The sequence below is a fragment of the Vicia villosa genome, unplaced genomic scaffold (assembly GCF_029867415.1).
Source record: "Vicia villosa cultivar HV-30 ecotype Madison, WI unplaced genomic scaffold, Vvil1.0 ctg.002327F_1_1, whole genome shotgun sequence".
In the NCBI taxonomy this organism is placed as follows: Eukaryota; Viridiplantae; Streptophyta; class Magnoliopsida; order Fabales; family Fabaceae; genus Vicia; species Vicia villosa.
Genome location: NW_026705897.1, coordinates 123,180 through 139,435, shown reverse-complemented (window position 1 = coordinate 139,435; position 16,256 = coordinate 123,180). Strand labels below are relative to the sequence as shown.

Genomic DNA, 16,256 nt, shown 5'->3' with positions numbered 1-16,256 from the left:
CTAGTCTCATTCAAGGGGCACCATGTTCCTTCTCATTGGATTGAAATGTGGTCCTGTAATAAATAAATAAAATTAAAAGGTGAAGTTTTGTAATATAATTAAATGATGATAGAATAATGGAAACAAATTTATAAGACATAAACACAAGTTAACAGAGTAGGAATGTAAACACATCCCAATTAAAATACATATACTCTTTATATGGATAAGATTGTACACAGATGTTACAAAGCATAGATAATTTTAGTGAAGAATAATGGAAAAAAAATTATAAGATATAAATATTACAGAATCATATATCATAATTCAAATTCAACTTTCAAATTCAACTATGTTCTCTTGCCGGGTGAGCTAGCATACCCATAGCTGAATTTTCCATTGTTACTACACATAAAAATCATAACAAAGTGTCTCACAATAAAGTCCATTTTTCAGAAATAATCAAAAAGAAACATGTGCATTAAGATGATAACAGTACACACTATATGTTCCATTAAGCTCTGGTTGTCATTTATTAGTCAAAAATTAAGATGTCTTCTCGGTACAATTACCAAAAAAATAAATAAGTGAGTTAGTGTATAAAATTAGATTGAGTTTTGTGAATAAGTTTACCCATTTTGGAAAATTAATAACATATGCCACGTAACCTACCACGCGTGTAATATATATATATATATATATATATATATATATATATATATATATATATATATATATATATATATACATATATATATATATATATATATATATATATATATATATATATATATATGTGTGTCAAACGCCACGTATACACTCTTTAATGTCCGTTTGCATAAATAGATGGAAAGGACTAACGTGTCACCTTTTTAATAGATAAGGGGTCTATTTGAACGTTTTAAAAATTAAAGGACCAAAATGGACTCCGAGGTAAAGTTAAGGGACGAAAAAGGGTATTTTGCCAACTTGAAAGGTTTAGGACCTCAATTTATGTTATCCACCACTAACCAAACCGGGCAATAATCTGAGATATCTCTCTCCCCTACAAGTTTACCAACCACCCTCATCTATTAACAATAACATCCGACCCAAGGAACCAATCAATTCTACTCATGACCTTTCCATCTCCACTATACCAAGTATATTTTTTCCCTTTACACGACACATCCACCAAACCACTATCTTCGATGAATTTAGAAAAAAGATCCGAACCATTATTCAATTCCCTCCCCATCCACCCTTTCCTCTCACCAAGATTTTTAGTCGCATTAAAATCACCACCAAAAATTGATTCTCCATCCGCACAAGAATCCTTCATATTCAATAAATTAACCCACAACTCATTCTTCTTGTTTAGAAAACAAGAAGGGTACACATTCACCACATAATAACACTTATCCTCCCATAACACTTTGATCCCTAAGAATTCCTCTCCTTTGAAACTATGTAAAGCTTCCACCCTTTCAATCCTCCATAGAGTTAATATCCCTCCCGACATCCCTACCGAATTAGAAAACGAAAAACCAATATCTGTGTTACTCCACATACTATTAGCTACAAAATCCTCCATTTTTGTCAATTTAGTTTCTTGAATAAAAACAATGTTCACGCCTCCCTTCTTAACAATAGAACTAATTCTTCTTCTTTTGAGAGCGTTACCCCCCCCCCCCCCCCCCCCCCCCCCCCCCCCCCCCTCTAACGTTGAATGAAACAATTATCATTTCAAAGTAGATATAGTCTCCTTCCTTGACAATTTTTTTTCTAACTCCACTTTTTCCAATTCACGCATTTTATTAATGAAAATACTCCTATCCTTCAAATTTCCGATTCCCATCGCTTCAAAAGCCATCCATATCCTACCTTCCACATCTTTGTTAACGTTATCCCACTATTTACTGTTGTATAGCCCAATTAGATTATTTTCCAAAAAAGTTTCATAACAAACATCCTCCGCACTTCCCTTGTTTCATATTTGACAAAATGATTGAAAAAGACTTAGTGTGTTGGAGTGAAATGATAAATGTGAGAATTATCTTGGCAGTGTACTTATTGCAATTAAATTTGATAATTATAAGATTCACTTATTTGTGTTGTTAACCAAAAATCTTCACATTGAAAATCATGATATGTTACAAGATCAATATGCACAGAAGACTTGTGCTCATCGTCAACGGATTGGAGCAGAAGAACTTGGACAATGTTGAGGACAATGTTCAAGTGAACCCGGCGGCAATGATAGACCGGTATAATAGAATTTATATTAGTAGTTATTAGTATTGTTATTAGGCTCATGTTGTATTTGAGGTTTTAATTCATTATCATATATGTAGTGTCTTTGACACATTTTAGGGTATCAAGAATTAAATGAAAAATGTCTTTATTTTTTTAAATAGCTTTTTATTTTATCTTTATTTTATTAGTTTCTCTAGTTTTGAGATGTTCACCTAGTGATTATATCAAAGATTTTCCCCTTTTCTTTTTGTTGCTTTTGACTAATCGGAGTTTAACCTCATAAATAAGACCAATCATTAATCAAGTCTGACTATGTTTGAATTTTTATCAATGCTACCTTTAACTCACAATTCAGAGAAAATATCGTCTTCAATCTCGTAGGTTTGATGAAAGAATAAGTTCATTTGCTGAGCAGAAATTTGCCTAAACTGTTCAATCATAAATATACATTGAAATGATAGTTAATTCTTTTCTATAGTACAACTCAAATGTTAAGTCTATGCGCAAATTCCAATTTAGTATTTTTCATTTCTTCAAATTTAATGTGTGAAATTCTAACTACTAAATTATTTGGATAATAAAGAAATTGATATTCAATTGTTTATAATAAATGAACACAACGAAATAATCTAATTTTATATAACATAATGCAATGCAAATAAAACATATAGAAATAATAGTGAGTATAACTAGTAGATACTAAAATTACTTCCACTTGGAAAATTATAGTTGGAATTGAATCACTACTACTACTACAAATTAATTGGAATAAGGAACCATCCAAATAGGTGGTGGATCCATTTTATTTGCATAAGGAGTTAAGAGCTTGACACTTGAGTCTTGAAGATTGAAAACGCCCCAATCATGTCCACCATATAAATAGTGTAAATTTATCTCTTCCCATCTATCATCACTAAAGTAAATTAAATTTCCTTTGTTATCACATTCGGAGGCATCTATTAACTTTGACTCATTAGCACCTACAAATATAACTTCACCTTCTAAAAACTTCACTTTTTCCCAGTTTCTCATCACCAAGTCAAGTTTGTACACATTAAAATGCTTTGTTCTATAAGGACAAATTTCAACTTGATCTGATAGATTGCTTCCTTCATAAACTACCTCACCGTTAGGATGAACGAAATTACCAATGAACCTTTCTATCAACAAAAAATCTCTTTTGGATATTACCAAATAAAGTTTAGTTGAAAACTTATCAATTGGAAATTTTATCTCTTGTTCCTTATCTAAAATTAAGGTTGGATAATTAACTTCCAAAATCTTTCTCGGGACCTTCTGATGAAAAAAATCCCACCCTTCAATAGATCCATCTTCATCCAAAGCATAAAGAATATTATTATGAAACACAATATCAGAGTAAAATTGTTTTGCATCATAGAGTTCAACCCACGAAGCGTTATGGTTATTGCAAAAAGCAATCCTACATGGACAATCATACATGATGGCAAGGGTGTATTGTGAAGGAGAAGGAGAAGACATCAATACTGCTTTGGATATAAAGCTTTTGCGAAGGAATTGAACATAATAAGAATAAGAGGGAACATTTGCATGTTGAATTAATAAGGAGGTAAAAGGTGGAACATGAATAAAAGTATTGGAAGATGGATTTAGAAGAAAAGGATAACCTTTGTTGTCAATAAACATCAAGAAATTGTTTGAAGAGCCTACACACCAAGCACCTTCATGAGAGTTGAAGATAGTGTTCCACTTGTAGTATTTGTCGTCGAAGAGAACGAGAATGTTACGATGAACGTTGTTGTCGTCGTCTTCATAAACTGTTTCTTTATTGAAAAAAGGAAGGATTACAAATGGAGCCGATGAGAGAAAAGCCATGCTCATTCAAGTTCAAGTTACAGTGCAATGCATTTGTGAAAGATTCTGAAACCTATAAATAGAAGAAAAAAACTAAGTCTCGTGTGTTATCTATTAATCGAGTCTCATTTATATCCCAATTTTTTATTAGAATTCTCAGTATCTAAAATCATTGTGATATATATTTGATTTTTTAATAAAATCTTCGTCTATTTATTATTATACTTAATGATGATATGATATATTTAGATTTGATAGATTCATGGTACTTTAACTTTTTTATTTTATTTTTTAGGGAAATAAGATAATACAAAATATACTCATATTTAGATTTGATAAATTCATAGTACTTTAATTTTTTTTATTTTACTTTTTAGGGAAATAAGATAATATAGAATATACTCATATTTAGATTTGATAAATTCATAGTATTTTAACTTTTTTTATTTTATTTTTTAGGGAAATAAGATAATATAGAATATACTCATATTTAGATTCCATAAATTCATAGTACTTTAACTTTTTATTTTATTTTTTATAAAGATAAATAAGATAATATAGAAGGTACTCATATTTAGATTTGATAAATTTATAGTACTTTAACTTTTTTATTTTATTTTTTAGGGAAATAAGATAATATAGAATATACTCATATTTAGATTTGATAAATTCATAGTACTTTAACTTTTTTATTTTATTTTTTAGGGAAATAAGATAATATAGAATATACTCATATTTAGATTTGATAAATTCATAGTATTTTAACTTTTTTTATTTTATTTTTTAGGGAAATAAGATAATATAGAATATACTCATATTTAGATTCCATAAATTCATAGTACTTTAACTTTTTTATTTTACTTTTTAGGGAAATAAGATAATATAGAATATACTCATATTTAAATTTGATAAATTCATAGCACTTTAAATTTTTTATTTTATTTTTTAGGGAAATAAGATAATATAGAATATACTCATAATAACAACAAAAAATATACAGAACAAAAAAAATCCAACCTTAGTAAAATTATAAATTTTGAAATCAGTATGCAAATTAATATTTTTATATTCAAATTTATTATTGAACCACTAAAATAGATTGAGCATTCTGATTTATCTATGTTTTTTTGTAATTTTTAGGGTCGCTCAAGCTTTTAAGGAAATCAAAGATATTTTCACAACAAATAAAAAATATAATAGAAGAAATAAAATCTTTAAAAAAATATCTTTTAAATCTCAACTAAATACACCTCTCTAAATCACATATGGCACAAGAATTTAGATTTTTGACAATAATAAGATATAGATCGTAATAAAAAACCAAAAACATTTATTGGGATATACAGGGATAAAGTTTATAAACAATCAAAATAAATTTAGTATCTTGATTTATATATGCTTTTTGATATTGTATTTATTAGGTTTTCTTATTCATGCTTTTAACAAAATAAAAGATATTTTACAAATAAATAAATAAATAACAGAATTACAAATAACTTTATGAAATTATCATTTTTGAATTCAGTATAAATAATATTTTATTTTTTAGCCAAATTTATTATTATACTATTTCATCAATTATCCAGATTTTTATTTGTTTTTAAATATTTTACTTATTAATTTTTCCTTACTTAAACTTATAAAAGAATAAAAGAAAATAATTGTTGTAAACCACGAGTCTTTTTCATTTTAACAAATCTTTTTAAATTCTAATTGAATGCACATTTATAAGTCCTATCATTTGTTGAGTTTAGTTTTTTAAGAAAAGACATACAAACTACAATCTCACGCATGACCACATGAATTTAGGTTAGTAATGGTAATTGAAGTGTAGTTTGTATTAGCAAAAGACATTATAAAAATATCTAAATAATAATATTTATTTTATAAAAAATAAATAAAAATATAAAGTAAGAGATAATTTCACTTCAACAAATAATCTATAACAAAGTCTCCTATGTAAATTATAGGCGCGACATATTTTTTTTATAAAAGAAATATTACATTTTCCTTTGGTTGATCTAATAAGCAATTGAAAAAGTTTTGATCACACTATTCGAATCACAACAATTATATTTTAGCACATTTTATTTATGATCTATTCTTTGATGGAGTTGACAACCGAGAGAAAAGAAAAAAAAGTTGATCTACCTCTTACGAATCTCAGCAACTACATTATAGTAATCAAAGTCTAATCTTCATTGACACCCTCAACAGAAATATATAGAAAATAATGTTTATAATCGTATTACTAATGAGACACATACAAAAACTTTGTGGGAGAAGATAGAGCCCTTGTATGTCTCTAAATTAGAGAATAGTAAATTATTTTTGTTGAATAGCTTCAAAAGTTTAAAATATAAGGAGAAGACTTTTATTTCAGATCACTTGAGTGAATTTCAAGGGATCCTTGATCATATGTCAAGAATGTATATTAAATTTGATGATGAACTTTTAGGAGTATTTCTTTTGCTATCTTTACTAGAGTCTTGAGAGACGTTTCAGGTTTCTATCACAAGTTCTGCTCCTAGAGGTGTTGTTTCTTTTGGAAACAACTAAGCATGGTATTCTTAATGAGGAAATGAGAAGGAAGGCATAAGGTTCTTCATCTCAATCTGAGGTGCTTGCCACTGAAAATAGGGGAATAAGTCATAAAAAGGAACTAAAGGGTGGTAGAGAGATCATCAGAAGCAAGTCCAAGCCGCGATACAAGAATCTGAAGTGCCATTATTGTCACAAAATAGGACACATACATAAGTATTGCTATCAATGGAAAAGGGATAACAAAGGCAAGAAGGGTAAGGCTAAAGAAAGAGATCATGAAGATCACGATGATGGTCATGTTACTACTGCTACCAGTAATGATCTTGTTATTCTACGTGATCATGAGTCTCTTAATCTCATATCAGATGAGAGCATGTGGGTAGTTGATAGGGGAGCTACATTGTATCCTACACCCAGGAAGAATTTCTTCACATCTTATATTTCGGATGACTTTGGAATGTTGAAGATGGATAATGATGGTGTATTTAAGGCAATTGGTGTTGGTGGTGTTTGCTTGCAAACCAACATGGGAATAAAATTTTTGCTTAGAGATTTCAAACATGCTCTAGATGTCCGCTTTAACTTGATTTGTATGCATATGCTTGATAATTGTGGTTATGACAATCACTTTGGTTCTAGAAAGTGGAAACTCAACAAAGGTAACTTGGTTATGGCTAGAGAGGAGAAACTTTCTAAACTGTATTGGACAAAAGTTTTGGCTGCTAGGGACAATGTGAATGCTATCGACATGGAAGCATCTTTGTGGCACCAAATACTTAGTCATATTAATGGAAATGAGCTGAATGTTTTGGCAAAAAAAAGATGTTCTTATAGGATTAAAGAATGCAGATTTGGAGAAGTGTTCTCGTTATATGATTGGTAAACAGACTAAAGTATCTTTCAAGAGACATCCTCCATCAAAAAAGTCACAGTTACTTCAATTGGTATATTATGATGTTTGTGGTCCATCAAAGCTAAAATTCTTTAGTGGTGCACTTTATTTTGTTACCTTTGTTGATGATTGTTCCAGGAAACTACGAGTTTATGCCTTGAAGACAAAAGACCAAGTGTTGGAGAAGTTCAAAGAATTCCATGCTTTGGTAGAGAGGCAAATAGGCGAGAAGCTAAAATGTGTTTGTTTTGATAATGGAGGTGAGTATTGTACTATTGTGGACCATTTGGTTCCAGCCGATATACAATTAATTTAAAAATATAAATTATGTAAAACTGAAAAAATTAAGGATTTAATTAATATACGCCGATAATGTAAAGTGATTTTACGCTGTCGGTGAAATCAGAACCGTTAATTTTGATAGACGTTTGACTTTTTTATTAAACTACATATAATTTTTATTTTTATTTTAAGAGTTGTGATGTACTCACTGTGTAAAATATTTTACACTGACAATACACTACCTTTAAGCTCAAAATTTAAAATAATTTATGCAAAAAATAATTTAAATATATTCTAATAAAATCCCTACAACTTACTACCTAGTTGATAATTAAAGCAAATGAATGCAAATGAAAATTATAATATAAACAAAAACTTACAAAGAAATGGAAAAAAATAGTGAGAAAAATATTTAATTTTAATTAGTTTAATTCATTTATAATAGCGAAAAAAGAAAATAGCTCAAAAACAACAATACTTTCCAATATCATTAATACAACTTTAATAATACATAAATAAAAAACACATATCTATTCATCATTTTTATTTTTAGGTGCTTTAGTAATACAACTTTTTTGCAATAAAATAAGAAGAAGTATGACAAAAGTGAGTTATGCCATAAACAACAAAAATAAAATTTTGCTGCATTTAGTGATCAATGATAATGTAAATAGTATATCGCTATAATTTTTTTGGTGTAAGCAAAGTTATATTATGATAGAGAATTTATGTTTCTCAAAACTTGTTTACACATAAAACGGAGTAGATCTGCCAACAACAAAAAAATTATAAACCAATTAGTATTACGAAAGATATAACAAATGATCTATGTTAAATCGTAAAAACTACAAATGGGGTGAGTAATTTCTCCTATAAAAGACCACTTCCAAATTAAAGATTTGATACTCCAAACCGTATTATTCACATTTCAAACCTCATTTCTAAAGCAAATTTCATTCCCATTTAACCAAAGAAACCACAAAATACCTAACCACAAACACTCCTAATTTTTCTTCTTTCACCTTCTTTTTTTTACAAAAATAAAACCAATCCATGAAACACGATAAACAATCTTCTTCCAAATCTCCATCTGGCTTTTTTATCCAAATTGCAACCTCCCTACACACCACCTCCACCATCTTGCACTTGAAGAAAGAATGATCTCGATTTTCTGGATCAATACCGCAAAAACACACTTAGTATTATCCATAGACAAAGCAATTCTTCTATACACAAGTAAATCCTTTGTTAGGAGTCTATTTACAAAAACTCTCCACCTAAAAGCTTTAATTTTGAAAGGCACTTCCAATTTCCAAATTAAATTTAAAGTAACATCATTCCTATTAGAAGGATCAAACGGAATATGCATTCCGACATAATGCCCATAACAAGAAGCAACCGAAAAATCTCCATCCACCATAATATTCCAATTAATGTCATCCTTCACATCTAAAACCACCCCACAACCATCAATAAAATTTTGAAAAAGGCCATAGGCTGATCTCGTGAACGAATCGGTAAGATGAGACGAAATAATACCGCAACTCCCCCATTTCCAAACTCCATTCTCCCATCCTCCCATACCCGCAACCGACACTTTTTTCAATAAAGAGACAAAATATGATTCCGTAAATTTCTCTTTCAAACAAAATTCCTCCCTCCACCTCGCTTCCCCAAAAGGGGTTGTGTATCCATTACCAACCTTAAATCGACAATGAGACACCATAGGATCGCCACCCACGCTTTTCCCAACCGAAATTAAATCATTCAACCAATAAGAAGAAGACGAAGAGGAAGAAATAGAGTCTAAAGGAAACATACCTCCACAAAAACTCTTCATAGATAAGTCACCATAACGGGCTTTCAAAAAATTATACCAAACCGAATCATGACCTTTTAGAATTCTCCATCTCCATTTGTTAAGAAAAGGCAAATTGAAATCCGATTTTTTTTTTTGATGTCAAGCCCTCCTTCCAACTCACCCAAGGAATCCTTCTCTTATTATCCTCCACCCCTCATCCCCAAAGAAAACTACTTTGCATCCTAGTAAATTCTTTGGCCACCATAACCGGCATCTTATAAAAAGACATATTAAAAATAGTGAGCGAGCTAAGAATGGATTTCAAGAGAGTGATCCTACCACCCAAGCTAAGAAATCGGTTTTTCCAACCCGCTAGGCGCTTCTTCATCTTCGACAAGAGAGTTATCCAAGAAGAGTATCTTCTTGGATTACATCCAATAATGATCCCAAGAAACAAAAATTTGCTAGCCTCCACTTTACAAGAAAGAACAAAAGAAGCGGCATCTAAGAAATTATTATTCGCATTAATCCCAATCAATTTGCTCTTATGATAATTGATTCCAAGACCCGACACAAGCTCAAAAGCTTTCAACACCACTTTAATATCCCACACTTGTCTCCAAGTACCTTCACCCACCAATAAAGTATCATCCGCGAATTAAAGAATATCGACGACACTACTCCCATTAATCCCCACACCTTTAAATTCACCGTTCTCAGACAACTTCCGAACAAGACCCGCAAGCCCCTCGATAACCAACACAAAAAGGAAAGGCGATAAAGGATCCCCTTGACTTAAACCTTTCTCCACAACAAACTCCTTCGTCGGACTACCATTAACTAAAACGGACATACTAATTTGAAAAACCAACATTTTCATCCATCTCCTCCACCTCACACCGAAATCCATCCTACACAACATGTTTATAAGAAAATTCTAAGAAACCTTATCATACGCCTTCTCAAAATCTAATTTAAATAAAAGGCAACCCCTCACCTCTTTCTTAGCAAAATCCACAACCTCATTAGCCACCAAGACCCCCATTAAGAAGATGTCTACCTGAATCAAAAGCATTTTGACACGGCAAAATAATCGAGTGAAGCACTTTTTTCAACCTTCCCGCCAAGATCTTGGAAGTAACCTTATACATACAACCCACTAGGCAAATAGGCTTATATTCATCCAAAGAAGTCGGATTCGGAGGCTTAGGAACCAAAGTAAAAAAAGATGAAAATATTGCCTTTGAGATTCTTCCACCTGAATGAAAATGATTAAGATAATTCACAAAATCATCCTTAATGAAGAACGAACAACTTTTTTATAAACAAAAAGGAGTAACCATCCGGACCCATGCTCTTGGAACTTCCATAACACCAAATAGCTTCCTTAATTTCATCTTCTTGAAAAGGACAATCAAGAACTAAATTATCCTCAGAAGTAATACTCTTAAAAGAAATACCATCTAAAAGCATTCTATCCGCATCTAACTCGATAAATTTGTTAGAAAAATGTTTTCTCACTTCTTCCCTAACCTCCTCCACCTTCTCCACCAAACCCTCATGAGTGTTAATCGGCTCTATATGATTGTGCCTTCTTCTTTCCCTCACCACATTATGAAAAAAACTACAAATCGAATCTCCATCATTTAACCATTTAAGTCTTGATTTTTGAACAAGCATGTTTTCCTTTATCCTCAAATTTAGCCAAAGCCTCTTATTAGCATCATTCCTACCATTAAGAGAGTCACCAAGCATATCCTCACACATTTCTTCCAATTTAGAACCCCAAAAATTGATATCCCTCGAACTATCCTCCACCTCCAAATCAATTTTGCCAAAACCCGATTTATTCCACCACTTTAGTCTCTCTTTAAGTCGTCTAAGTTTTTATTTTAGGAAAAAATCTCCTCTACCTTCAACAACCATTTCCTTCCATTCCTTTTCTACAAAAAGGATGAACGAATTAAAAGAAAACTATTCATTATTAAACTTGAAAGGTTTATGACCCCAATTAATGTTATCCACCACTAACCAAACCGAGTAATGATCCGAGATATCTCTCACCACTACAAGTTTAACAACTACCCCCATCTATTAACAATAACATACGACACGAGGAACCGATCAATTCTACTCATCACCCTTCCATCTCCACTATACCAAGTATACTTTTTCCCTTTACAAGGCACATCCACCAAACCACTATCTTCGATGAATTTACAAAAAAGATTCGAACCATTATCCAATTCCCTCCCCATCCTCCCTTTAGATAACACTTTGATCCCTAAGAATCCCTCTCCTTTGAAACTATGTAAAACTTCCACCCTATCAATCCTCCATAGAGTAAATATCCCTCCCGACATCCCAACCGAATTAGAAAATGAAAAACCAATATTTGTGTTACTCCACATACTATTAGCTACAAAATCCTCCATATTTGTCAATTTAGTTTCTTGAATTAAAATAATGTCTGTGTCTCCCTTCTTAACAATAGAACTAATTCTTCTTCTTTTGAGAGCGTTACCCCCCTCTAATGTTGAATGAAACAATTATCATTTCAAAGTAGATATAGTCTCCTTCCTTGACAATTTTCTTTATAACTCCACTTTTTCCAATTCACGCATTTTATTAATGAAAATACTCCTATCCTTCAAATTTCCCATTCCCATTGCTTCAAAAGCCATCCACATCCTACCCTCCATATCTTTGTTAACGTTATCCCACTGTTTACTGTTGTTCGGCCCAATTAGATTATTTCCGAAAAAGTTTCATAAAAAACATCCTCCACACTTCCCTTTTTTAGACCTGAAACCGAATATGAAACCTCGACCGTCTCTGAAATAATACTACCCCTCGCCTTCGTAATAACATCACCTTTTCCCTTCCTCTTACTCCCCTTCCTCTTCACAAACTTCGATTTATGTTTCAAAAATCTCCCACCACCTAGATCCATCAAGTTTTTAAACTTGACAGTTTTAGAAGAATATTTTTTTCCTGGAGGCCAACGTACACACCACAACCGAGTTATTCCTCCCTATCAAAGACAAAACAGTAGATCCTGGGTTGACATTAACATCATGTCCAGAAAAATCAACTACAGATCGAATAGCTCTGTCAAAATAACCTGTTGCATTTTCACTCACAGAAACAGTATTTTCCTTAACTGAATTGCCCTCAGCTTCATCACTCAAAACTCTGTTAACCTTCACTACTGAATGACCTTTATCACTGCCCATCGTCCCTAATGAAAGACCAATAGCACTGCCAGATTTCCCTACTGACTGTCCAGAAACAGAAAAACTAGATTTTCCAACATCCACCTTTGGTTCAGCCCCATCCTCCTTCACCAAAAAGCCCCCTGATGCCTCCCATGTTACGTCGTGATGAAGTTTACTGACTGCACATAACACTTCTTCATCATGATATGAAAAATCTTCGATGTTGTCCCCCGATGATCTCCTCTTCTTCCTCGATAATATCCGAAAGCTATTATCGTCAGACCAATATTCACCTGAATCTACAGCATCCGAAGATTCCGACACAGTAATTTGAGATCGAGCCATATCTAATAAATGCCTACATTTTACTAGCGAATCTTCTCAATCACCAACATAAAAGGCTTTCCATCGATAATAACAACAAACAGTTCTTGCACACTACTAAAAAGATCCAATTTAACTTGAATTCTGGCCACCTCCATAGAACGCCCATTTGTAGTATCAGAATCAATGCTAATAAACAAACCCAGAGTATTGGCTAACAACTTAAAAAAATTAGAGTTCCACGCCAAAATCGAAATTCCAAATAAATTCAACCACACCGCTCTACTCGAATCAACATCTTCATCTTTCCATTTAGCAATCTCTACGAACGAGTCTTTCCACCTCGAATCACATTCTTTCAAGAACTCGGCCATTACACCATCTTCGATTTCCTCCAACAGACATTTGTTTGCCCCCATAGGAGTCACCTTAATCACGAAAAATCCCGCCCTCTCGATGCTCTCTTGAATCCCACAAGCCGAACCAGGACACCGCAATACACCGACACAAGCTTTTGAATACCTAGTTCTATCTTCCTCCTTAGAGTTGTAATAAAACGATTTAAACTTCATAGGTTGATTACCCGAAGGAGTTTTATCCGCAACGACATCTGCAAACGATCTTGAATCCTTCCTCCCACCTACATCACCATTATACGTTTTCGACTCCACAAATCTTGGCTTACTGTTCTGACCAAACGATTTATTCGCACCCAAAGACCTCCCAATCGCAGCTTCATTGCATTTGGTATTGAAACGTGGAATATTGGCGTGAATGTTCTTCCCATTGAACAAAATGTTATCCAATTTCACCGCAAGCAATCGTGAATCTTCAACTTCAGTGAACTTTGCGAAGCCGAAACGAGTCCCTAACTTATCCTTCCTTGGAGTAATCGACACCTCTGATATCTCCCCGATACAACCGAGAATCTCAAACAGATCCTTGGCTTTGCATTTGTATATCCTAATTGATTCACACAAAAGTATATGCAAGTTTACTTAGTGAAAATATTAAAAAAAGGTTGATTTTAAAAGCCTTTTAAAAGAAATAAACACTTGTTTATTTTATTTAATTTAAAATGATTAAATAATAAATATTTTTGAATTTCTAAATTATATTCTCAATATAGATAAGATAGATAAAGAGTGTATAAAATTTCAAGCCAAAATGATTAGATTTGTTATTTTAAAACAAATATTAAAGTTATTAAAAAAGGGTAAAGAAAAAAGTGGTAAAAAAATAACTTTGGCCTTGGTGAGTGTTAAGCCCACGCCCTTATGGTTACTAGCTCAAAACTTAACCACTGAACTAACACGCTATGACTGTTAACCAAACGCGTGCATAAATATATAATATAAAACATTGTTCTAAGTTCAAAGTAAACTTCATCTTAAACCTTGGTCCAACTGATTTTCAAAAAATTGTGTTTATGATTTAGGCAACCATTCTGAATGAAGTAAAGACCAAAGATGTTCAGAATTTCAAAACGAACTCAAACATGTATCATTCATAAATTTATTTAAACTGTAGCTCATGAGAATATCTTTAGAAAACCTCAAGAACCCTAATTTCTTAAAACTAAATTAAATGATATATATGATGTATAAATGACAATGGTTTGAGGGCTTTTGATCCTCACACCATTCTAAACAAGATAGAATCAAGCTTTATTAAAAGGGATGCAGAAATAAGAGGGTTCAAGTTTGAATGGCTTACCTCTGAAACTGGAAATCGAAATCTGGATTAATGGATTGCTGGAGGTATTGTGATGATCTGGATAGCTCTACTGAACTCCCAGGAAGCTTTTACAATGCCTAACTTGGATGGAGAGTGCCCCAATCTATCTGAAGACCTCGATTTGCAGAGATAAGCAAGTGAGATTACGAGGTTTTGATTTAGGTGTTACAGATGATTTCTAATGCACACAATAGGCTCTATATGATGTTTGGAAGGTTTTTAGATGGTTAGCTTACAAAGAATTTGCAAGTGTGAAGAGTTTCGATGATAAGGTTTTCAAAGCTTAAAAATGGAGTTTTTGACCAATTCTGAATTTGAGAGAGTTTGAAGATGTTTTTGTGTTGTGAATTGGTGTGTTTGAAGTGCAGATGGACTATCTATTTATAGGAAAAAGGTTTGAGAACTTGAAGTAACCAGAATTTTGAATTTCAAGTTTGTGGTTTAGTTTGGAGCCAAAAACTAAGTTATGTGAAAATGGTGGTTTCAATGTGCAAGTACAAGCATGCTTCTGAACTTGTTGGATGCAGAGAGGTTGCTTGATACCTTTAGATTTGCTTGTACTCAGATGAAAGCAAGTTGGGAGCTCAATGCACTGACAAAGTGCAAAAATAATAATTTATCAAAATGGAAGTTATGACTTTTGCACACAAATGGTATGAATCTTGAACAAAGGCTCTAACACTTGTGTAATGCATATTAGACTTTTGTAACTCTGATTAAGGTGATATTTGGAAGCAATGTAGGTTTGCAGCCAGAGATCTTGAGGATTGGCATAGCTTGGACATGATTTTTGAACATGGGAATGACCTTGAAACATCTGCCATGGTGCCTTCTTCTTTAATTCGAAACTCTCAACTCACATATGCTATGGAGGTGTTCTAATACTTTTTGGGAAGCCGTGAAGGTCCTATACAACTTCCATGTTTTGTGTTTCCTCAAATTCTTCTTGCATCTTGGTGTAAAATGCCCATAAAGTTGGAACAAAACTAGGTTAAAAACACTTTGAAAATTTTCCTAAGTGTTGAAAGAAACTTCATGAACCCATATCTCCCAAATGAGTCATTTTTAGGGAAAGAGTTGTCATTAGCAAATTTGTAGTTTGGATCAAGATCTACAACTTTCATGCTAGAAGTTTTTTCTAATTCAGCTTGGATCTTAATGTAACTTGTGCATGAAGTTTGAAGCTTTTTAAGCATAAAACACTTGAAATTTTCTAAGTGTTTTGAAATTCTTCAACTTTGACTTTTGTTGACTTTCTTGATTTCTTTGATTTTCTTGATTTTTCTTGATCAAATGACTTCAATAAACATATATTCATGATTTTGATCTTTAAAAGTCGATGGTTGACCAAATTCCTCAAAAGTCAAAGGTGATCTTGAACAGTTGACTTTTTTTCAAATGAATTGCATTC

The 16,256-nt window shown here is 32.2% G+C and overlaps 2 protein-coding genes across 2 annotated transcripts; both read right to left on the bottom strand.

Annotated features, from left to right (window-relative positions):
* Nucleotides 1-2,973: 2,973 nt before the first annotated feature.
* Nucleotides 2,974-4,068, bottom strand: LOC131638560 (putative F-box protein At5g55150). The gene has a single exon (XM_058909123.1). The coding sequence runs from the start codon at nt 4,066-4,068 to the stop codon at nt 2,974-2,976; it is 1,095 nt and encodes a 364-aa protein (XP_058765106.1).
* A 5,712-nt stretch (nt 4,069-9,780) lies between these two features.
* LOC131638559 (uncharacterized) lies at nt 9,781-10,419 on the bottom strand. Its single transcript, XM_058909122.1, has 2 exons — nt 10,278-10,419; nt 9,781-10,193 (listed from the first exon to the last, which is right to left on the bottom strand). Exons 1-2 carry the CDS (start codon nt 10,417-10,419, stop codon nt 9,781-9,783), a joined length of 555 nt encoding a protein of 184 aa, XP_058765105.1.
* Between the last annotated feature and the right edge of the window lie 5,837 nt (nt 10,420-16,256).

Excerpts from the sequence above, each read along its gene's own strand:
- LOC131638560 (XM_058909123.1), bottom strand. The coding sequence starts at position 4,068 with ATGGCTTTTCTCTCATCGGCTCCATTTGTAATCCTTCCTTTTTTCAAT.
- LOC131638559 (XM_058909122.1), bottom strand. The coding sequence starts at position 10,419 with ATGTCCGTTTTAGTTAATGGTAGTCCGACGAAGGAGTTTGTTGTGGAG. Across the intron at positions 10,194-10,277 it reads TCGGAAGTTGTCTGAGAACG|GTACTTGGAGACAAGTGTGG; the intron begins GTGAATTTAAAG and ends TGGTGGGTGAAG.